Source organism: Diadema setosum, chromosome 1, assembly GCF_964275005.1.
Source record: "Diadema setosum chromosome 1, eeDiaSeto1, whole genome shotgun sequence".
Lineage (NCBI taxonomy): Eukaryota > Metazoa > Echinodermata > Echinoidea > Diadematoida > Diadematidae > Diadema > Diadema setosum.
Genome location: NC_092685.1, coordinates 14,020,631 through 14,044,733, shown reverse-complemented (window position 1 = coordinate 14,044,733; position 24,103 = coordinate 14,020,631). Strand labels below are relative to the sequence as shown.

The window sequence follows — 24,103 nt, the reverse complement described above, 5'->3', positions numbered from 1 at the left end:
GATAAAAGTTTGCGTGTGTGTGTGTGTGTTTTTTTTTTTGTCTACCAATGCGGTGTTTATCAGTATGTGTGAATAGCTATATAAAATGCATAGTGTATCTGTTCTCTGTCTTTTGAACTGAATTGAATTGACTTGAATTGAATTGAATTGAATTGAATTGTTGTTATTGGTAGTTCCTTAGGAAGCGATGAATATCTACATGTAACCACGGGATGAGGAAACAATGTCTTGCCTATGGGCACAACGAACAACTGCAATACAGTCATGGCACTTGAACCAGAGACATCGTGATTAAGAGTGCGTGGTCTTATATACTGAGCCACGATGGTTCCTTATTGTCCCCGCCGAACGAGTTCGAGCAGGGGACTATGAAACGGGCTCCGTACGTGTGTGTGTGTCCGTGTGTCCGTCTGTCCGTCTGTCCGTGTGAGCGTCAGTGTGTGATCAAAATGTTCAATTTGCTACTTCTCTGTCATTTAAGAGCCAATTTTGATTCTGTTTGCTTTATATGAGAGCACTACATGGGAGCTTTGAAACTTCTACACACAATTTCAGTTGTGACCTTTGACCTTGACCTTTGACCTATATTGTACATTTTGCTACAAAATGCTACTCCTTCGCCATTTCTAACCCGATTTCGATTCCGTTTGCTTTATGTGATGGCACTAGTTGAGGGCTTCAAAACTTCTACACAGAATTTTGACCTTTGACTTCTTTGACCTTTGACCTTGATTTTTTGACCTGTATTGTACATTTTGCTACAAAATGCTACTCCTTCGCCATTTCTAACCCGATTTCGATTCCGTTTGCTTTATGTGATGGCACTATAGGTGAGGGCTTCAAAACTTCTACACAGAATTTGGACCTTTGACTTCTTTGACCTTTGACCTTGATTTTTGACCTATATTGTACATTTTGCTACAAAATGCTACTCCTTCGCCATTTCTAACCCGATTTTGATTCCGTTTGCTTTAAGTGATGGCACTAGGTGAGGGCTTCAAAACTTCTACACAGAATTTGGACCTTTGACTTCTTTGACCTTTGACCTTGATTTTTTACCTATATTGTACATTTTGCTACAAAATACTACTCCTTCGCCATTTCTAACCCGATTTCGATTCCGTTTGCTTTATGTGATGGCACTAGGTGAGGGCTTCAAAACTTCTACACAGAATTTGGACCTTTGACTTCTTTGACCTTTGACTTCTTTGACCTTTGACCTTGATTTTTGACCTGTATTGTACATTTTGCTACCAAATGCTACTCCTTCGCCATTTCTAACCCGATTTCGATTCCGTTTGCTTTATGTGATGGCACTAGGTGAGGGCTTCAAAACTTCTACACAGAATTTTGACCTTTGACTTCTTTGACCTTTGACCTTGATTTTTTTACCTATATTGTACATTGGCTACAAAATGCTACTCCTTCGTCATTTCTAACCCGATTTCGATTCCGTTTGCTTTATGTGATGGCACTAGGTGAGGGCTTCAAAACTTCTACATAGAATTTTGACCCTTGACTTCTTTCACCTTTGACCTTGATCTTTTTACCTATATTGTACATTTTGCTACTAAATGCTACTTCCGGCGGGGACATATTTTACGCACCGCGTAATTTCTACTTTTCCTTGTTTTTTTAAAGAGGGGCTGAATTGTTTTGTTTTCATTTTGATTTTTGAAAATATTGTGAACTTGTCATGTAATGAATCTTTGCCCATAATGCATGAAATTGACAAATGTTTCAAAAAGCATTTTAGAAGAGATTCAAAGGCTCGATTACGTCATAACCAGACAGCCCATGGCCTTATTGTGGTCAACAACTTATTTTCGGTTCCTTTCATCTGATCTGAAAAGAATTTTACATATTTGAAATCATGGTATATCTGTTATTATACGTCGAAGCCTGCGGCAATCTTTCATAATTTGCACTATTTTTCGGTTGAGGTCCAAGCAAGTTTATCATCAACCCTCTTTCTGCGGAATCCTCATCCCTTGTGTTTACGTTCATTCGTCTCGGCTTTCACGAAATTGTTTCGTGTTTGTGTCGAAGATCCTTTCGTCAATATGATGTCAACATGGATTTTCGCCCCAGTCGTTTTTTCGTAATTTAATGAATTTTCTCGTAACTAAGGACATGGTGACATGAGCTGCGTTCCAGACGTCGACAACTTCAAACACTGCCATTTTTCCTGCAGCTTTGGAGTCGCTGTTTAGATTTGTTATTTCCTCAAAGTGGTAGAATCGTGTACAGTCTGCATATGACCTGATTGTATAGTAGTAGTTGTAAAGTATTATTCTATTTCAAGAAAGGAAAGAAGCGCATTAGTTTCAGGGACTTTTGATCAATAAGAGCACATTGCCGATAATCTCTTAGAATGCTATGTTGCATTTATAAAGATATGATCAGTTTCGTTACTTATATCATCGAAGCTATTGTCAGCGCATATCACTATGTGTGATTACCAGAAGCTACACTATTATATACAGAAATACATCGATTTTTCTGGAAAATTTGTTGTTACAGATATTGATGCGCGCGGACTTCTTACTGTTTTATTTTGTATATAGAATTAATGAGGTGTATTTTCACTTGCTTTTATCGAGTAAACCTTGTGTGACTGTCTTCGATTGTATTTATTGATATGAACTTTAGATGTAATGTACAATTATGTGATTAGAAATATTTCAAGAAGTATTCACAGTTCATATTATTGCTTTCAAACAACCACTTTTACTTCCTGTATTTTCTTAAATCTCGGAAGAATGTTAATTCCATTCTAGGTGTAACGTGTCTTATCACTGACTAAAGAATGAAATGTTTGATTTGTATTCTGAAATTCACACAAAGCACTGATCCATTTATGTTGTAGGATCCTACATTATGATCTTATTTGCCTTGAATACATTCAATCACAAGATACACTATATAACTTGCTATTATAATTGTATTGTATCATATTCATTTGTGTGCGAAACTTGATTCAGTTCATTTCTGTATTGACTTTTGTATTTTTAATCTACGATCGGAGTTATGTACAGTTTTGTTATTACATAATAATGTAATTTTATCGAAAGTTAGGCTGTTCGAAGGCGTTTAAGTCACTTACCGGTTATTTATCTATTTTTTTTTTTTTTGTATATGTGTGTGTGTTTGACAACATCAATTATACTTTCAATAACTGTGTGTCTTGATTTACATGTGACATTCTTCTCTCGAATCAAGGAAAGGCGTGTGGATACACATTGCTATTGCTTGTATATTGTCCATTTATTAAACTTATCATGTATGTGTATGTTAATTCATGTTTATAGAAATAACAAATCAGTCGCCACACAACAGTGTAATGTGGAGTATGTAATGCGATGTGAAAAGGGAGAGTAAAGTTATTTGTTCTGATAATTTTTCTCTCCATCATGTACAGATGTACCAGTTTCGTGACTACGTGAGACAAATTGAGTCTATTTAACGTTGTTCTGAATGCACCATTGAATGAAAGAGTTTACTTCGTGGCTGTTCCGTTTAGTCTTGTGTAAACACGGGAACTGTCAATTCGTATTGACTCAGCTCTTAGGAATGTTCATATCACAAGAGCGTATTATCATTAATTCCACACATAATATTATGCTACAAGCTTGACTGTGCTTATTTCATCGTGTTTTGTTTTGATGATGCGTAAACATGTGTGTATACATGTATATATGATCACATTCAAGATTGTTATTATGTATATAGTTTTATTAAACGCATTTACCTATTGGTCTTTATCAGGATATCAATAGTACTATCAGTACTTGTGTATCGGAAGCTTATGATATTTCATTACAGATATGGAGTCAGTCGTTTTCGTCTTACATTATTTCTTTGTGAATGCGTGATGTGAATATTTCTATAAAAGTTACTGTCAAAGCAACATTCGAATGTATGCCATGATATTCTCTTCTTCTGTGCTCGGAGTGATGCAACCTATAGACTTTCCCAGTTTTTATAGATTTACATTTGTGTTACAATGGATGCCCAAGCTCTGTTGCTGAGTATTCACACACCTTATATTTTGTAATACATAATATGAATAACTCTAGCTTCGATAACTTTGAAGTTATTGAAAATATGATAACAACTAATTAGTTCAATAACTTCGAATTGCTTGACACTGTAAGCAAAAGTTGCAAGATGTGATTGCTACTGACATTTTAGAATCTGTATAGTACCTGTAATCTTAATATGGATAGCAATATGTGATATCTAAAATCATTCTCTTAGCTCGAAGGAGTTTCGAAAACAAGGGTATACTTGCGTGTAACGCCGATCTGCTAAATCAAATTTCATTTCACGTCTAGTCTTATCATCTGTTCACAATAACACGATTTCCCACACCTGGGAACTTTTCCTCGTCTTGTATTGGAGATGTCTTCGTTTACTAGTATCTTAATAGATGTATAGCTATCTTAAGTATACCCTAGAACGCCAACTTAGATGAAGACCTCGTGTACGAAATTCTGAGTTCGATTAGTCAATTCCAAGGAATTGGTTGTGTTTGCCAGTTGGCTTATCAACTTTTTTTAAAGTTTTGTTATGATGGTTTGCTGTCGCTGGGTATGAAATGGGTATGAAATAAATGAATCAATAAAGGAAACATTTCATGTAGCGTCGATTTTGTCTTGCATTTGACAAGGAATTAATGCAGACATGCAGAAAGAGATGGTTATCAAGAGAGAAAGGGTGTCTTGAAAGTACTGTATTGCATTTTTTTTTTTTTGCGGTCCTTTCCTTGATTTCCGATCTTCCAAAATGTTTTCTTTTCTTTTTCATTTTCGGCCTTCCGCCTGTCCCATAGAAGTACTAGCAAGAATAGAGGGCCTTTAACTTTGCCTTTGCATGTCACATAATAATAAGGGAGAGTGAGGATTTCATCCATATGATCAACAGAAAATTCTGATTAGAAGTGTTATTCTCTTTGGTATGAAGGCTTATGAAGTTACTCATAAATAATGGAACATGATGGGTGTGTTAAAATGAAAGAAAACGGATATACCATTGGTTAAAAAAATGAATATCTGTTACATGCTTTTCGTCATTTTAATCACCTGGCAAAGTATTTAGTATTCATTCATTATAGGACGCTGCGCCTTCAGTATAACGGAGGTCCAGGGTGTGAAAGTTGCCACTACATTTCTGTCCTGACCGTCACAATATTAACGGTACAGTGCTTTGCAGAACGGGGGCGAGTATAGATCTGTTGTGTCTATCGGCCATGACAGGCAAGTACATTCATGTGTCTGATGCATAAATGTGTTTGTGTATATGCTTGAAGAGAGTGTTGCCAACCGGCTTCTACTTTGTAGAAGAGTACTGGAGTAGTTGAAATAGCAAACATTCCCTCTGCAGGAGCACAATCTAGCTCCAATTTTATGGAAGGATCTCGTGTATCAGTAATGCACTTATAAATTGTAGATAGCTAAGTGCTAAAATCTCGCAGTACTATAGCATTCAGTCACAAAATCTTTTGCCGAGTGTTTGCTCATATGTGTGTGTACATATATATATATATATATATATATATATATATATATATATATATATATATATGTATATAATCAAATATATGCAATGTATGTATATAATTATATAAGGAAAATGCTCAATCGTTATCTTTCTTTTTTTTAATGACTAGCTAAAGGTATTACAGTTATCAGTGGAATGGCATAAGAATGAAGCGTAACACATACACATTTATCATTCGGTGTGGAGGTTTATTGAAAAGCTGCTCTGATTGTTACAGTCCAGTCGCAGTGCCGTGGGACAATCATCGTACATCGTAATAGGTATGCTCCTTTATGTTATGTAAAGGCATTCTTAGAAGTCCTTTGAATGAATTCATGCCTAGCTGTTGCATTAACAAAGAACACCAATTGCCCTGGAAATGATGTATTCAGCACGGAGCAACATGTGAACGTGTGAATCGATATGGAAAGGGTGAATAATGACGAAAATTAAACTCGGAGGTGAAATTTGTACCTTGTGTCAAATAAAAGGGTAAGTCACTGGCGTATATATCAATCAGTGCTTGTAAAAACTTAGCTGCACCTACAGTCTGTCGTGAGTGTCCTGAAGGCGTGCCGTCAAACTATACATAACATAATTATTGCAATTTCCAGACGATCTTAGCTCATTAGAAATCGACCGGAAAACTGAATACTGCAGTAACCAGACGTGATTGACATCGCACGCTATAAAATCACGATTTCCTTCTTTCTTTTTTGTCTGTTTTCAATTACAAGAATGCATAATGCTGGCAAATGTTTTGAAGGAGGGTTTACCTCTTGTCAAAAATTAGGAGCAAAGGTCATAAAAGACACAAGTCTCTTCACTCATGCTAAAGTTGAAAGGCCAAGCTGTTTTCAGATGCCACGCAAACCTCATGTTGCTCTGACGGAAGATCAAACAAAACTATGATAATGCTAGTCATACATAAAATTGTATTTACAAGAAAATATATCTATACACACTTGTCTGTTTGGACGGATACCCAACTGTTATTACTCCGAAAAACAAGAACCCAGGTAGAGAAATATATACACACACAGTAAAGCAGATTATGTTTCGTTGTAGCGTTTCATCGTCATACCTTTATCACGACTTATCATGATAAACAACCTCCCAAGCCGTTCAGGGATGAATATTCACAGTATGAACATTACATTACACGATCACTTTTATCGTAATACGAACGCAGTAATTGTTATACTTTGAAATCAGTGACGACATTTAGTGTTTTCCCAACAAGACGTTTGCTTTTAACCATCACATTGCATTTTATCTAGAATACACTGTCGTTTGACTACATGCAATACAATGCAATGGATAGGGTGGACCGATAGATAATCCACACTTTAACGAAAGGTTCCAGTAAACATAACGCGAGAAAGTTGTTTGCATTCTCCGTTACACACACTGATCTGGCAATCCTTGAAAACATTTTACTTATGCTGTAAAGAAACCATAACAATTTATTTTGGGCATCGTTCATGCTGTCAATCAAAGTCAGTAATAGTTTGTACACAATCACAGGTGAATTGATATTCGGCATAAATATATATCTAATCATCATAAGTATGACTGCTCCATATTGTACATGCAAATAAAAAGTAACCAGCATATAAGTTTCCAAAAAAAAAAAAAAAAAAACTTTTTGTACGCATTTCTATATTTGAATGTGAATTTACCTCACTGCAAATGCCAGAATCTACATATTGTTAACAAAGTCGAGTACGGCCATTATGCTATCACTTTGTATATGATTATCGTTTTGTTTGTCAAACGGCCAACAAACAAAAAAATATTTTCTTTTGTCAAGGTCCTGAGGTACTTTCCTGCACATGAAAACAATACCTCGTCATTAACATTTACCTTGTTATGTCACTTTTCTTTTCCTAATTATCTTGTGCAAATGATTGAGTGAGATTCAAAATTTCGTGGGGGCCTAATGTTTACAGCAATGAACACGTCGAGGATTTCTTGGGCTTGGGCTTGGACTCTTCGGCCGCTGGTTTGGGTTTGTCGCCCGATGCCTCAGCGGCTTGTGGGGACTTTGTCTCCTGCTCGGCCTTCTGCTGCTCGGCTTGGATTGCGGCAGCGTTTCTGTAGACCATGGGATAAAACAAAAATAGTTGTTAAAAGTGTGAAATGTATGTTAAGCTATCAGCGTAAATATAACATAAATGAAATAAAATTTTATACAGGTATATATAAAAGAAATAATAATAAATAAACATACAACTTAATGCAACCTCGATCAGTTCACAATATTCTTTGACAAGACTACGAGTGGAAGAACCGCAACATTGATTCTTATGAAAAGAAAAGAACACAACACAAGGACTTGTATAATACAGACGATTATGTCTCGTTGGGTGGGCTGTCACTCTCCTAAACATATTCATGGTATCTTCCTGATATTCCCCTCCCCAAGATCGGGACAAGGAAATCAGGTTAGTTCTCAAATTTACATTTGCAAGTCTACATGCTTCGTTAAATATTATGGTACTTTCTGTATCCCACCATCTGAAGAATAAATTTGTGTTATCCAACTCCATGCTCAAAAACACGAAAACGACCGACAAATCATGCTATCCATCACAAAGCCTTTCTTGCCTTTTTTCTCCAAAATTATGTTGTTATCGAAAAAAAAAGCTCCTTGTTTTTGCGCTGTTGAAGAAAAATACTAATCCACCCATCGTAACTCATTTAGCCACATATCTATTATCAAGAAAGAGTGTAAAAGGTTAGTGTTCCTCAAAATCAGAGCTTTCAAAGTAGCTGTTGAAAAATCACTTATACAAGTCACTATAGTCACAGCAATCTCTTTGACGTAGCATCGATATCTCATGCAACAGTCAAGTTACGTACGACGAGTCAATAATGGTGTATTATAATTATTATGAATATTATCTCTTCTGTGTTTTTGGTTGCAGGGTTGTTGTTTTTATTTTTTTTCAGCAGACAATCAAGGAAAAATAAGAACAACCAAACTTGTAGGATAATTAAACACAAATTTCGGCATGTTAACTTCCATTTGAAGAAAAATCTTTACCCAGGCATGAGGTCCTCAATGTCCTCGTCCTTCTCCAACCTCTTCTCCATTTCGATGATGGTAGATACGCCGTCGATCACGCACTGCACCTGCTCGACTTCGGATGTCCCGAGACGATCCAGGTTAGAGATGTCGTACACGCCGCCGACGCCCTCGGTGAATTCCCCACCTGGCGAGAGAGGGAAGAGCCGAAAATTTACCAGATCCTCACAACATAATTTGCACAGTAGATTACTCACCTTCTATTACTGCCCACTTTCTCGTGTTGATCTCGTACAGACCGTATTTATGCTGCATTGTTAGTAAGCCTCTAGATTTTATACCGAACTGCTTCAGAAGAAGATTATGGTATTATGATATTTCACAGAATAAGTAATTCATCCTGATTACTTTTTCATACATTTCTGCTTCTACATGATTATATCGTTTCATTTCGGAATTTAGAAACTATTCAGAATTGCACATTCAAAATTCACACATTTTTATTTTTGTAGTTTATTTTACTCCATATTCATCATGTTCAAAAATGGAGAGCTGGTGATTTCGTCGCCACCGCAAAAGTTACCCAAGTCTTGTATCTGAACTTTAAGTAAATTTCCTTTCTCGACATGTTATGATATTGATAATAATGAATAATCATTAAACTACTGCAGTCTCGAAAATACCAAGCAGCATGGACTTACAGGAGAAAGAGGCTGTAGTCGAACTGGACCACAATCATGACTTGTAAATATAGTTGTATACAAAATAGTAATTGTATAAGTGATAACACCATTGCCTCTCCTACACTCTGTGTAGAGGACTGCAACCACAAAATACAGACATGAGAAACTTTAAAATCCAATAGCTTCTCTTTTTTCTTGTTCTTTTTTTTTGGAGAAACTGCTAGGATTCTGTGCGAACGATTTCACTCTGTCAATCAAAATCAACATGAACCTGGTGTTGTGGAATTGCACTTATTTTGCGTTAAAGGGATGGTATAGTTTTGGTTTAGAGAGCGCTTCAGATTTAACTTTTTTGTGAGATATCAGAAACCATTAATAAGATATGAAAGTACACATAACTTTAAGGAGGATTCGAGTTTATTTGATGAAATTCGGTTTTGAAATGGATGGGATATTCAAAAACAAAGCGGTCCTAATAAAAGTCCGTCCCCAACTTGTATTACGTGATACATCAACTTTAGATAGCTCTACTGTTTGAATTTGAATTCATTCGACATAAATAATCAACGTTACATACTTGTTCCGCGCATCTGGAGACGCAGAGCGGTGCAGATTGCCTTGCAGCGCGGGTCCTTGGACAGCTTTGGGATCCTCACGTGTACGCTGCAACGCACCCCTGTTCCCAGGTTGGTAGGGCAGGTCAGGATGAAGCCCAAGTGCTCGTTCCACATGAACTCCTTGCCTTGTTCCTTGATCTTATCTTCAACCTGACACAATGACCGGACAACAACGCATGGGTCAAAAAATGAGCGTTCGGAGAGTTCATCACGATATACCGGAATCTGACGACCTTCAAGTTGAGAAAAAAAGATGTTGTAATGCCCTATTTTTTTTCTGTTCATCAAACAAGTCAAACCTCCAAGAAGATTATTCCTTTTTCAGACTTTGTAAGAATTAATATATATATATATATATATATATATATATATATATATATATATATATTATTGGTTTGTTGAATTATTAATGTACAAGCAAGTATTGTGTTTCCTGCCGAGGTTATGCTACATTGGAGTTGAAAACTTTCAATCTTTTTTTTTTTCTACTGTATTTTAAAATCTTATGACGGGGTGGTGCAAGCTTTTTACAAGCACATTATCACTGAAAGGAAAGTGGCAATTTTTTTTTTTTTTTTGCAATGTCATTAAGTTGACCACACTGAACATAAAGCAGAAGAAACTTTAGCGGTATCTTTTTCTCTATACGTGGTGCAATCGTTTGATGTTTTGTTTTTTGTTCTTTTTAATCATACTTTTTTTAACACATTCAAAAACTTGATATCATTCCTATATTTGGATACTTAATATAATTAAGTATCCAAATATAGTATCCAAATATACAAAAAACTGAATATCATTCATATATTTGGATAATTTAATCATCATGCGGTACTTGGGTAATGTGGGAATACCGTGGTGCAGTGGACAGGACGACCATGGATTTTCAGGAAAAAGGTCTTGGGTTCGGATCCCATTCTGTGCTTTTATCCATGAACAACGCACGTTTCACCCACGATGTCCCTCGTTACGCAGATGTAAATAGACGAGTACGTGGTACCATTGGGTCACCCCTGGAAATTGTGCATTTTGCTCTGCATGTCCTCGCTGAAACATCTGTTTTTATTAATGGGTACCTGGTACCGTTGGGGTTATTGGAATAGCAGGGGCCTCTGATAGAGCAGCAGTAACACCAAAGAGACTTGATAGCTGTGGGTAGATAGATTAGATGCTATACCTGTGTGAGACCTGAGCAGAAGCGTTCAAAGACCGCCTTCATGTCGCCACCCTTCTGCATGGAGATGATACGGGTCTGGTCCTCCTCGTTGATCCACACCAAGAAAGTCTTGTTCGTATTGTGCCTAACGAGGATAAGACGGGGGAGTACGATGAGTTCGGGGAGCACCAGTCCATATTTCTAATGCAAGACGCATTGTCCCTGGCGCATTGTTAGTATTTCAAATAAATAATACTACAGCCTATAGTAAAATTGCATCACGTCAAATTATAACATTAAAAAATTAAAAAATTAAAAACCGTAGGAAACTATCATCATTTCTATTTGTTTTCTTCCTCTTAACATCGTCCTATTACTGCATGTCGAAGACACAACTTTGATGAATTATTTTTCCAGACCATCAAAAACTGTGCACGGTCACAAGATATCAGCGTAACTTCACGTTTCTGCGATTTGAAGTTCTGTTACCTCGTGGAGATATTATCATGTTACGTATTGTGTGAATTAATCGCTTAGAATGACTAAAACCACTATACCAAAACACTTTTGGCAGTTGCTATCAAGTTTTCTCAAGAGACATCAAATTGCCTTTACCGGAACATGACATTTCCACCTTCAGAATATCAGCAATCTACTTGCAAACTCCCGACCCTACAATGTAAAAACTTATTCACCCTTCCCCTACCATGAACATGATTCATTTTGCATCGGTACACGGCACCAAAGAAACAGGGCACTATCAATGTTATATTTTATGTCATTCAGGATTCAATGGGAGAGCATGGCTCTGTGGTCAAATATCACTTGGATGAACGAGGGTCCTCTGCCCTTGTTCTCGACACTACCCATATCTGGATGAAACTTACGTTTGTACACACAATACCGAAAGTCTAATACACGGCACATGACACATGACTGAAGCAATGTCAATAAATGACTGGTGCCAGACTTAGCTATCGCATGCAACATAACACACTTGAGCCATTGGCCCAGGCCGGATAAAAAGGACATTAGCTTAAAGACAGTGAAATTTTGCATGAACATGAACAAAACTGATGATTTCTAAACTGCACCACTGGTGCCAGACAGCATCAGTATATAAAAAAGTACGGTCAGGAATAAGCGAATCATATAAATATACGGAATTAATTTTCACACCTCTGGGGTAATACGTACCAAATGCCACGCCCATCGGGGAAGTCCCTTGCCATACCTCCGCTGAGGAAGTGGCGGGAGATGGGTTTCTCGAAGAGGAAGTGGTCATCGATGAGCTGTTGCTGGTCCTCGGGACTCATCGACAGCAGGGAGTAATACTTTCCCTCGAACTCTCCCGACAGTGAGCACAGAGCTGCGATGATAAAGTTCGGGATGATATTCATAGTAATGACGATGATACAGATACTGATATATTGAATATGAACTTCAATAGAAAGGAGAGATAATCCATATTGCGTTTGCGTTAATGATGAAAACTAGAGGAAATTTTCACAATCACATACGGTCAAAACAATGAATGAAAGCAATTGATGACATCAACATGTGAAACTATTGAAGAAACGAACCTTTTACACATTACTCTTACATTCCTTTCCTTTTGATCAACATTTTTCTTCAAAAAAAGATTATACAGACTAATTCTCAATGCTTTTATCCATTTGCAAACTACTGTTCTTGTAACTGGGATGTGGAAATAATGGTAATGATATGACAAAAGGTGGTCCTGCCTCTAAGCGAACTTTTCTTGTCGGTTATCAGCTTCAGATGTGGCTTCATTTACGATTCCATGCAAATACAAGATGCAAGCGTTCGCGAGCAAGGATTATAATCGTCTTTGTGACATTTCACTACGTCCGCAATTTCTTAACTACTCATCATGGATAACAGGTATCCCTTCCATTACTCGCTTCAACTCAGATTTAAGAAAAAAAAAAGTCACCTTATTGATGGACCATTGTGTCAAAGTTTTCTAAACACACAACAAAGCACAAAACAAAAGAACACAACATTCCCTAAAGCTTAAAACATTGCTCCAGGCAGAATTCTTAATACCAGTACATATAACAACAAATTTACATGGTGTATTTTTCATGGCCATCCGCGATTTATATTCATATTTCATTTTTTATTGTATGATCTGTGTAGGGCCTATGTTCCTGTATGCTCCTTTATCATGTTATGTATGTTTTGAGATGCACGGAATTATGAAGGATAGTCTGTGGCTGAAGCAAGTGCCCGCGTGGAAATAAAATTGAAATGAATGAATGAATGAATGAATGAATGAATTTTGCATAAAGCATAATAAAATAGGTTTATACCTTTTTCCGGCTTTCAAGTTCGTGCTCCTCTACCTCATTCTCTTCCTCTCATTCTCTCTCTTTCGTGCTCAAACTCTTTCTGCCCGTCTTCTCCCCTTCTAAAAAATCACCTATCTATCCATCCATCTTCATTATTTTGTTGTTGTATCTTTGACGTATGCCCTGGATGTATGCTTACCTTCAGAGACAAGCTTTTCAACTTGTCGTCTCTCACTGCGAGCAATATGTGGTGACAGGGCGTAGCCCTTGATGTTGCGTCCGGTCCTGATGCGAGAGCTGACAACATAGTTATCGTCGAGAGGTCCGCCCGTAATCTTCGATGGGTCCAAATCTGTCTTGTGGTTGTCTGTGTTGAAAACATTTTGAATTTAAAAGAACAGATATAATAAACTGCTCATACAATAATTCGCATTCGTAGATTGGTGCTGGTGCTTGAAACTTAACAGGCCTAACTGAAGTCACTTACGGGCAGACACTGTGTATAGTATCAAATTGATAAGTATTTTTTCCCCGTACGCAATGTATTTTGCTATACTTTAACAGAATAATACTTTTAAAGATGAAGTATCATTTAGATCTTGTTGACTGTTTTCACGTCCATTTAAGACTAATAATGCTGTGGGATATTATTTCAAGAAATATTTCAGTGGTACCAATAGGTCCTTATGGCGGCAATAGGAGAAAACGCAAAGTGCAATGAGCCATTGCGCATTTTTGCCCTAACAATCACGAAACAAAATTGGAGCCAAACATAAACAGGTTTCAAAGGATCCATACGACGCCGTCGTTGTTCACTGGAAAATTTCATACTGAAAAACATAATACATACATCGAATTATTTTTTAGGTTCTCAGCTTACTGAACTGTTAATGCTGTCTTCAATAGGGCGATCTGACCTCATAATCTTACCCAACCTTGGCGGAAACCATGGACATTTTCCGACTTCAATTGACCATTAATTCATTTTGATGGGTTGCCCTGCATGCGTGGGACAAGTTTGATTCCACCTAATTTGCAATTACTGGCGGACTCACCTGTTGTCTTGAAGCCATTGTGGTACTCCTCGATAACTTTGTCGAAGAGGTCGGCGAAGACAGTGTAGCATTCTTCGTCGCCAGCTAAAATGCCGACGTGAAAATCTGTGTAAAGAGGAAAGGAATACTCGTGATTAAATCGGCCCTCAAGATCCGCACTGCCAGAGGACAAAATTTCTCTGTGTGCTTATAGTGAAAACTTCACACAGGGCCTCAACATTTTATACATTCACAATCTATCGTATCATAATGAAATGGGACCAGATAGAATGTTTTCATCAATTTCAAATTTTCTTTGAAGCTATCATTACACCAACCAAAACAATACTCTTTTGGGCATATTAATCGAAGCTTGGGCATATTAATCAAAGCAAACAAACCCGAACGTTTGATACTGGTTAACTCCTACATGAGAGTGACGGATAGAAAGTCTGCGTGTGGATTGAAGTTTTATTTTGATAAACGGGTCACGCGTATTGTGTCTTATTGACAACACGAAACAAAGATGAGGGTAGATAGTAAAATGATGCTGTGAAAAGCAGAGACGGACTGAAAATAAGTATTAGCTTTGAACTCGCACGATTGAACAATCATCTTCTTGTACACGCCTATAAAAATATTTGTCGCACTGGAGTATCATAAAGTTTATCTGATACTTCAAATTTTGTCTCGAAGTGGAGTCTCATCAAAGTTTTCGTCACTTTATAATAAAAGATACTATTATTGGTCATTATGCATGTCATGGCGCATGCACTTTTGAGCCCACGTTAAACTGTTCTTGGATGTATATGCATGGGATGTTCAGAGAAAGATCAAACGCTCTTGGACTGGCTGCTTATAGGCGGCTAACCTGGGTTGTCCACGCCGTTCTGGATGGCCCTGTCGATGGTGAAACCAGACGACGTCTGCACGTCACGCAGCTTCTTGTACACGTCTTGCGTACAGTACTTGGCCAGAAGGCTGTGGTGACCGTCAAAGTTCGGGTAGTCCTCACTGGCGTCGAAATCTAACTGCTTTAAGTTCGCCATTTTTTTTTCTTTCTTTTGGTTTTTCGAATTTGATGTCTCTGGTCTACGAGCTTTCAAGATGGCTTTATGAAGCAGTCGTCAGCTTTTCCTGCTGGTAAGAGTTAGAAGGGGACACGGTTACTGTGATTAAAGTCACAAAAAATGCACAAGAAGTTTTGATATCAGAGCACTTCTGTGAAACAGAACACAAAGTAAATTTTTCCTCTTTTTTATCTTTTTTTTTTAGGAAGACAATGATAATATTCTCGTCACAGCTGAAGACAAATACAATCGACATCAAACAGCTTATTTTGATTTCAAACTTTCATATTGCATTTATTTTTCCTCCGTTGATTCCTATTTTTGTGTATAAATCACTATAAAGGTAAGAGGGTTTGTATAAAGGGGTGAGACGCCACTAATAAAAGTCATTATTGGACGGAGCGAAATAAACTTTAAGGGTCGGATAAAAGAACACCCTTAAAAGTTACAGCTTTTCGCAAACTACAAGAAGCAATGGAATAGATACGGGCCATTTCTATTTCTTTTCCCCCACTTCCACAAACACATAAACGTATAATGTGACTGGCTTGCACAACACCAACGTTTAAACTAATCACCACAGCTTGCAGTATGCGTGTAATTCAAGACAAGGTGTAATCAGAACATGGATCGAATGTACGCCACCTTTCTGTTGTTATTTTTTCCCTTGTCTTTTTATTCTATTGCCTGAATGCCTGGATGCAACCACCATCAATCTCGCAACGCGCAAGACTGAAATGTCTTTGGGGTCTATCCTATTACACACACGAGGCGCCATTGCTCGCGAAATCAAGGTCACGTGTGAGGCGTTATCAGCCAATGCTGTTCTCCTTCAGCTCCTATTGCGTCTCACACTGCTTGCCTCGAACGTCATTCGAGGATTGATGGACACTATAAATCGAGTTTAAAGAGACATTCCAAACGATTTATCATATTTAACATCACGTAGTGTATGACTTGATATTACCATGTATAGATTTGTGGAATTTATCATGGTCCCATAGCATATGGACCAGTACTCTAAAAACTCCAAACACAATACACTGAACAAGGATGATCACAATCGTACAATTAAGGCTCACATATTCCAAAAATGTAAGCAATGTTGTTCCATGACATTACCACTTACTCAACAAGTCCACCTGGGCAATTTATGCATGCTTTCTTCTTTTGTTCTGCTTCCTTGAGCATCCAAACATGCATTCTAGTGTGTAGCTGCCATGTCATCATCCTCGTTCATTTTGATTTGTTATCAATTTTGAAAACATTCTTATTCCTCATTCCAAACATTACACATACTGAAGCTCTTTGTTTACCCAGTTTAACCATAGATATAGGCGTTCAATTGCAAAAGTCTGAAAATCATGAAGAAGTCTCCTGTAAGGGCATGTCCATTATAAAGTGAAGTCTAATGACGGGATGAGAGCTTATCTCCCATAACATACGTTTTTGCTTATCTCAGTTTTCAAATCTACTTTAAACTTGATTGAGAAACAGTAAAAGAAACATAGTTTGTACAGGATAACAGGCTATACGTTCTAACTTCGTGAACATTATGATTGGTTGCTGGAAATCGTTAGAAAACATTCTTGACAGGTCTGATGGTTTGGTTTTGCTCATTACAATGATATATTCATTTTATTATAGCTGAAATATTCTCTAACATCTTCGGAGCAGATGTTTACGAAGAAGCTTGCTGAACAAATATACTGCAATGGATGAGCACTGCACTCTTTCTTTCGAAGCATACTAAGACGATTTTACAGAAATCCAAGCGGGTAAGGTAATGATGCGTGGTGAAAAAAATATATATACATTGCACGGCAAGTTGAAGCAAGCTTTGACAAGATTAAGAAAATATTAATCATGCATGTATAGCTCACTACATGCATAATGAATTAAAGCCCTTTTGATATCACCATACACATGCATGTCTATATAATACGTATATATGGAGACTCTTTTCTCTATACGTAGAATATACTATCGAGGTATCCATGACGACGATAAATTTTCAACAGCATTACTTCCACGAGTTCGGAATGGCTGTTCTGGCATACCGTAATTAATACGCATTATCGGTTCATTTACCTTAAAAATACCAAAGCAAAAATCGATGGCGCGGCATTCGACTGTAGTCAATGATAGCAGTTAGTCCCTCAGGGAATATCACAGAATTACCCGAGCTTAAAGATATCAGCGATGCTATTTGTGGCTATGGTCAGAATATTTTGTACAAATCTACGTTTGATGTTTGCGCAGTCATAGCTTACATCACGAAGAGGAATTTTGCAATATTCAGGAAAGTACGAATTTTAACCTCACGACACGTATAAAACAACTTCTAATAAGAACATTTGTCATATTATTGTTCCATCACTGTCACTGCTACAACTACACCTTTTGGACGAACAGTATATTGCTATCACCATATCATGTACTTTCTATCCTTTATCATGGTGATGATAAAACCAATCATAGAAATGATAAGAAAAAACAAACAAACAAACAAACCCGAATCTTCTTCGGCTTTGATTACATCAAAGATCTATTCAGTAGTGCTAGATGTTGTCGACTTACATGATGAAGGAATAAGTTCTGGAGGACGATTACATCTTCTCTAAATGAACAAACATAGAATTCTTTTGGAAAAACAAAATACATGTATTCTTAAACTAGAATAGAATATATATCACTGACGATTCTTCTAAATTTTCAGTATCGTCACATTGAACATTTCATGCTTGAAATAAATTCAGCTTTTCAAGCATTTCAGACCTCCCATGGCATGTATAAGAATGGGAAAAAAGATGAATGCTTGCAATGTGTTTGTGTGTGTGAGTGTTTCTGTGTGTATGTAGACCTATGGGGAAACTACATTCACTGTTCATCATGAACTGAATACAAGATTTCAACATTATTATCAATGCACGAACCCATGATCGTACATGTAGTAGGGCGATGACGGTCTCTTCGCATTTTAAATTGTCTTTTAAATTAAAACAATATCGGATTCAATTAGGAAATAACTTCCATCATTCTGTGTGTTTGACTTTATCATGTTATTTGAAATCAACTTCAATGTGGCGTTGAATTGCCCTTTAACTGAAAATTCTATTCTGTCGTGTATGACCAAATTCGAGTTTTATGACGTCATCAAGATAAAATCGTTTGAAACCGCAAGAGTTCTGCGGCCTTGACAGCTGAAAATTCCAGAACGTATCATACCATGAATCACAAGTACATGTGACAAGTAAGTGACAGAGTTTTTCAACGAAAAAAAAAATGTAAACTCGCATCATAAAACCAACAAATTTCCACAGATATGACTTGTTTGTGTAAAGGTTATAGATTCTGAAACGGGAGATTCTATCACAGCCGCCTTAACATTATAATAATAGCTCATAAGAATTGGGTGTTCCTTACTACGCATATCTAATGATGGAGACATAAACATGTAAGAATGCTTTTTTTTTCTTGGAAAAAAAAAGGACTTTGAAGTTCAGGGTTTATTCAAGTGCATTACTGGAACACTCATAACAACAATCTTGTGATAACTGTGCCATGTTGAAAAAAAAATATTCCTGATCGTCATAAAACTTTCTGTCTTAGGTTTTCATGAACACTTTCACATACATGTCATGTACTTCAAAGAATGGAGAAAAAAAAACAGCTAGTAACAACAAAAATGACGTAAATTGTTGAATATAGGCCTGTATTTATACACTCGGTAATACTGTACTAAATTTCATGCTTTTAAATTCGAAGTTTTAGGAAGAGGTTAACTTTGTCTTTAAAAAAACACAGCAAAATCCCATAATCGGCTTTGTTACCCCGAATATTGTTTTAAGCATACTTACATGAAATTCAGTCAAATGGGGGACATTTTGTGGGGCTTTTTTCATGCAGGGTTATAAAAAGTAATGACCAAGTACTGGTGGGCATCAAAGATGTCAACGTATAATTAGGAAAATATTCGCCTGCAGCTAAATAGAATAAGTCACAAAAGAATATTGGATGATAAATCGTATGCATGAAGAAACATCGTCATTGGAGATTTTCATTAAAAATGTCATTAATATTGTTGTCTAACTTTTCATCTATCTCAGTAACATTTTAATTCACAATATGTTACATGTTTTTTTCGTACAAACATTCAAAATTGTTAAGCATTATCTAAATATCACCAAAGAAGATTCGAAAACAGATCTTCTCTCCCAACAAGACAAAAAAAAAAGCCCAACACACAAAACCATGAGATCAACAGGGAATAGCTTAATAACGCGAAGTGTGAACACGATATATTACCATCAATCTATCTTCCATGCCTAAGGCACGCTCGGAATTCGAGATTGTACGATTCTATTTCGAGCTAGACGTCGAGAAACCACATACACACATACACACATACACACATACACACACACACATTATACACACACAAGCTATATTTCATTAAGATGTACTGCTCACGTAAGTCACGTATTCTATACTCATCATTGTGATCCTTGATATAGATAACAGACGAACCACAATACTTACGGAGATTAATGGAAAATTTATATTAAGAAATGATGGAGATTTCGTTGACATTGATGAAAAAAAACAACAACACCATAGTGCCAGAGTATACTGATGTTCAATTTCTTCATCTATACGTAATATATTCAGTAGCAGCAATCATCCTGAAGAATTGGCAGAAGAATTTTTCGCTACCAACACAATGAGACAATATCCAGCTGAGACACAATGTAAACAGTAAAGATTGTAAATACGATCAAAGGTCTCTAGCATGTGCTTCTTCGACAGACAAGACATTTTACTTGTAAACTTATTCTAAAATGAAGGGCAATACGTGAGTTAGATGACAAACAGCAAACCACAACCTCATGACTGTATTGCACTTTATATCGATAAGTCAGTATGTCAAGGTTCTAGAATGACACAATAACGTTAACATTTATTTTCGTCATTATTAATAATGTTCAATCTCAAACAAATGTATGCATATATTATGTGTGTGTGTGTGTGTGTGTGTGTATTTCGAGCGATGCTATACTGCGCAGAGTTCACAGGAATTTTTTTTCCTTCTAAAAACAAGGACCAATATAGATAGTAAGAATTATGAAATAGAATGATGATAATAATAATTTTAACAATAGCAATAATAACTGAATTCATATTGCGCAGTTTCTTTACGTTTGTAATACATACTCACCTGCGCAATGATATAATCAAAATAAAAGAAAGCAAAAAGATTATTACACAAATAACATGACATTGTATTCAATCTTAACTGAAAATCTTGCAGTATGATAAAGATATAAATTTTAAAGGAGTTGAAAATTACGTAATGATTACATAAATCGATCATGGTTGGTAAAGTGTATCTGGAAGTATGCAGAAATGTGTTAAAACATGACTATGGAAAACTATGAAAAAATGGAATAGATGAGTTTTAAGAAGATTTTTGAAACTGTCGATTGATGATGCATGGAATAACGCTTGTAACGTTTGGCAAACAATTTGCCAAAATTCGAAGAATATCACGCATTATGTTTTATTCGTCGCATTTCGCTTGGAAATGTTGCTATAAGACAGTTTGTTGTGTTAGACAGACCTCCCCGAACAAACACAAATACTAGGACGAATCAAATGCATAGGAGGGAGAATAAAGTCCGTGTCCCCGAACACTACACGATGGCCTTAGTAACCCTATTGATTTCAGGTACATGGCAACAGGCGGCATTGTGACAACCGGAGAGTCTGAATGAAGGAAGGCGATTGTAGCGAACAAAGCTAACTGGGGGCAACTAGCACAATAACAGCCGTAAACAATTCTTTGCCCAGCGGAAGGTGCCGCTTTGAAATCACGACGAACATGATTATGCCCTAATGGACTTGCGTACGTGAACATAGCAGCGAATTGCACATTATGTTGTTAGGGTCTTCTGCATCATGTGCGAATACAGGGAGCAGTTCTTTTAGTTATCATATAGGAATTATGAAAGAAACTCACATTTTGCCCAGTGAGCAGTGACCTTTGTTTATGGAAGGGCACGAGTAAGAAAAGTGGGTCACTTGATTTACCAGGCGGAACATGTAAGAAGCCAGGAAACTCTGCGAGTGGGGTCAACGGCTGAGTTTACAAAATGTCGCCATTGTGTTCGCACGCGTCCATGGCAACTAGCTTTAGAGCGTACAAAGGGGCGGTCTCGAATCAGCCACCGCGCTCTTTGGCGATGGCGGGTAACAACTCGTAGTTCAACTCTAAGAGGCAAATCACCTGATATTTTATGTTAAACGCCCTAACAGAGATCATAAATTCTCTCACATTTCCACTGCGTTGTCATTTATAAAACAAGACATTACTACAGAATGCGATTATCTGGATTTGTTTGCGCTAGTGTGATATGCGTCTAATATTTGTTTTGAGATGTAACGATCAGGGTAATAGTCTATAACAAAAGAGCTACTCTACCGGAACTGTTACTAGAATTGCATATCTACCAACCAGTAAAAAGGGAAAATGTGACATTCTAAAGTATTTTGGGAATTCACTGACCTATCACAATCTCCACTGGCCGGCCTCTATAATGCATCATTAGATGTCCGTAATATATTTGTCTTTTTACTTAACCTTAATTAACCGTGTGTTTGAAATGTATTGTTGTCGAGGTCTCCTATATTAATATGGCAAACACCATCAATGCCAGAATGCTGCTCGGTCATATTCACTAAACCCCGGTTTTCTATAGTTGATTCACTGTTATGCAAGAGTGCAAATAACTTCATTGACTAATTCTATCATCTAAAATGAGCATTCGCTATTACGAATTACGTAAAATTGTTGAAACATCATGCCAGTATTAATTCAGAATTAATGTTATCCTAAAACGTCATTATACCAATAGGTTTCGTTGATAAGGCCAGTAAAATGCTCACAACACACAGCTGTTCAGTTGTTGGTTTGAAATGAAATCCTAGCACATGCCATAGGCACCTGCGCCCTTTCTCTCATTGAATTTATTGGCAACTTTTGGATTGCTCACATTTCGGAGCCCACAACTAGATATTATGGCGGTCACATCATTTGTGTTCCCTAATAGTAATAACGACACAAAATAACGAAGACATCGTGCATGGCTTCGGCACCGATTTTCTTCATATGATTGTGATTACGCCTTATCTCTTCATGAAAAAAAAGACATTGCATAAGTCCAAAGTTGGACAGAGCAAAAAATAAATAAATAAATAAATAAATAAAATACATTAGAAATACCGATTAAATGCAGTTCGCAGTGAGGTTCTGATGAGGTACCTTGATACGACGGGAGCTACAAATGCGAGAGTCCTTGATATTATTACAAGCAGCCAGGGTTTACCTTTCCAGCACCCTACCTGTTAAAAATGTCCCCGGCTGTAACTCTCACTGTCTAGATAGTCATAAAGTAACACCACTCTCAAACAAAATTACTCGGAATATAAAAGTACTCACCGTTTTAATTTGCTAATATGTAATGAGACCTGAAGATATACAGCGCGTCATGTGCACTACACTAGCGACGCCCGTATCCGATCGACTGAATGGATAATGCGTACGTTCGACTAGAAGAGATAGAAAAATGCTACGCATCTGTATAATGCAATCGGGATGACGCTGGGTACGCATGTGTAGGGCGGTGAGCTCAGGAGGTGATCGATATTCAGTACAACTGTACTTGCGCGACCATTATTTCGTACGGTCGCGTTCTTGTGCGAGGTCGCCTGCTGAACACACTTGTGCGTACATCATGCAGATGCGATAGGAGATGACTTCTCTCAAATCCCGCAAAGTAAAGATGTGTCCTATGTAGCTCACGCTCTTCTAAAAGGGGCTATTCGCGAGGAAACGCGGAAAAGAGAGAAACTCAATCAAAATCTTGAAATTTTCAGAAAATGTTATTGATTGATGATATAATGATACGTTGATTCAGTCTGATCTGGTTATCTATAATCTGTTTTCATGCCTTGATTATCTAGAGGCCTCCAGCCTGGCATCTCTTATGAAAATCTTTCTCAATTCCCATCCTCCCATTTCATAATATCCACTTTGTGTAAATATCGAGCATTCGCAAAGTCGACATAATCTCGGGCATTTATCAACCTATCCACCTCCATTAAGCCTTATTATCGGAGAAATTGATTTTATGTTATAGGGCTCGTTGGTGATTTTCTGTGTCTTAATTGTGCTCCTATACATAGGCTTATATCAAATTTATCATCTAGATTCAAGTGTCACCACATTTAATTATCAATTTCAATTTTGTCATTATCAAATTTATTGGGGTTTTTTCTCCAATTCTTCCGCATCTCCGTCCACTTATTTCTTTCTGAAAAGAATCATCTACCCAACATGGAAAACATAATATATAACATGATTTCTACACTAAATGACTTGTTAATAACTGCTGTGCAAAAGTCTACAATGGCGAATTCTGTTTCGATTTGATTTGACTTGATTTGATTTGTTTTGTTTTGTTTCAGATTACCTATCCGCTAAGGAAGCAGCCTGGCAGACCTATACCGAAGGACTGTGAGGATACTAAAGTGCCTTGCTTAAGGCAGGGTACAACCTATTCAGCCAGGGGTCTCGAATCAGGGATTTCGGGATTTA

General features: G+C 37.1%; 1 protein-coding gene across 1 annotated transcript; it reads right to left on the bottom strand.

Moving 5' to 3' along the window:
- Window positions 1-7,193: 7,193 nt before the first annotated feature.
- LOC140227191 (arginine kinase-like) lies at window positions 7,194-23,091 on the bottom strand. The gene is made up of 9 exons (XM_072307622.1): window positions 22,946-23,091; window positions 15,249-15,514; window positions 14,399-14,503; window positions 13,543-13,710; window positions 12,226-12,397; window positions 11,050-11,173; window positions 9,833-10,022; window positions 8,591-8,759; window positions 7,194-7,638 (listed from the first exon to the last, which is right to left on the bottom strand). The coding sequence occupies exons 2-9, from the start codon at window positions 15,424-15,426 to the stop codon at window positions 7,488-7,490; spliced, it is 1,257 nt and encodes a 418-aa protein (XP_072163723.1). The 5' UTR covers window positions 15,427-15,514; window positions 22,946-23,091; the 3' UTR covers window positions 7,194-7,487.
- Between the last annotated feature and the right edge of the window lie 1,012 nt (window positions 23,092-24,103).

Bases quoted from the DNA above. Each gene is read 5' to 3' on its own strand.
- LOC140227191 (XM_072307622.1), bottom strand. From the start codon at position 15,426: ATGGCGAACTTAAAGCAGTTAGATTTCGACGCCAGTGAGGACTACCCG. The intron at 14,504-15,248 runs GTTAGCCGCCTA...CTCTTTACACAG, and splicing joins GAACGGCGTGGACAACCCAG to ATTTTCACGTCGGCATTTTA. The intron at 10,023-11,049 runs GTATAGCATCTA...TCATTGTGTCAG, and splicing joins TCTGCTCAGGTCTCACACAG to GTTGAAGATAAGATCAAGGA.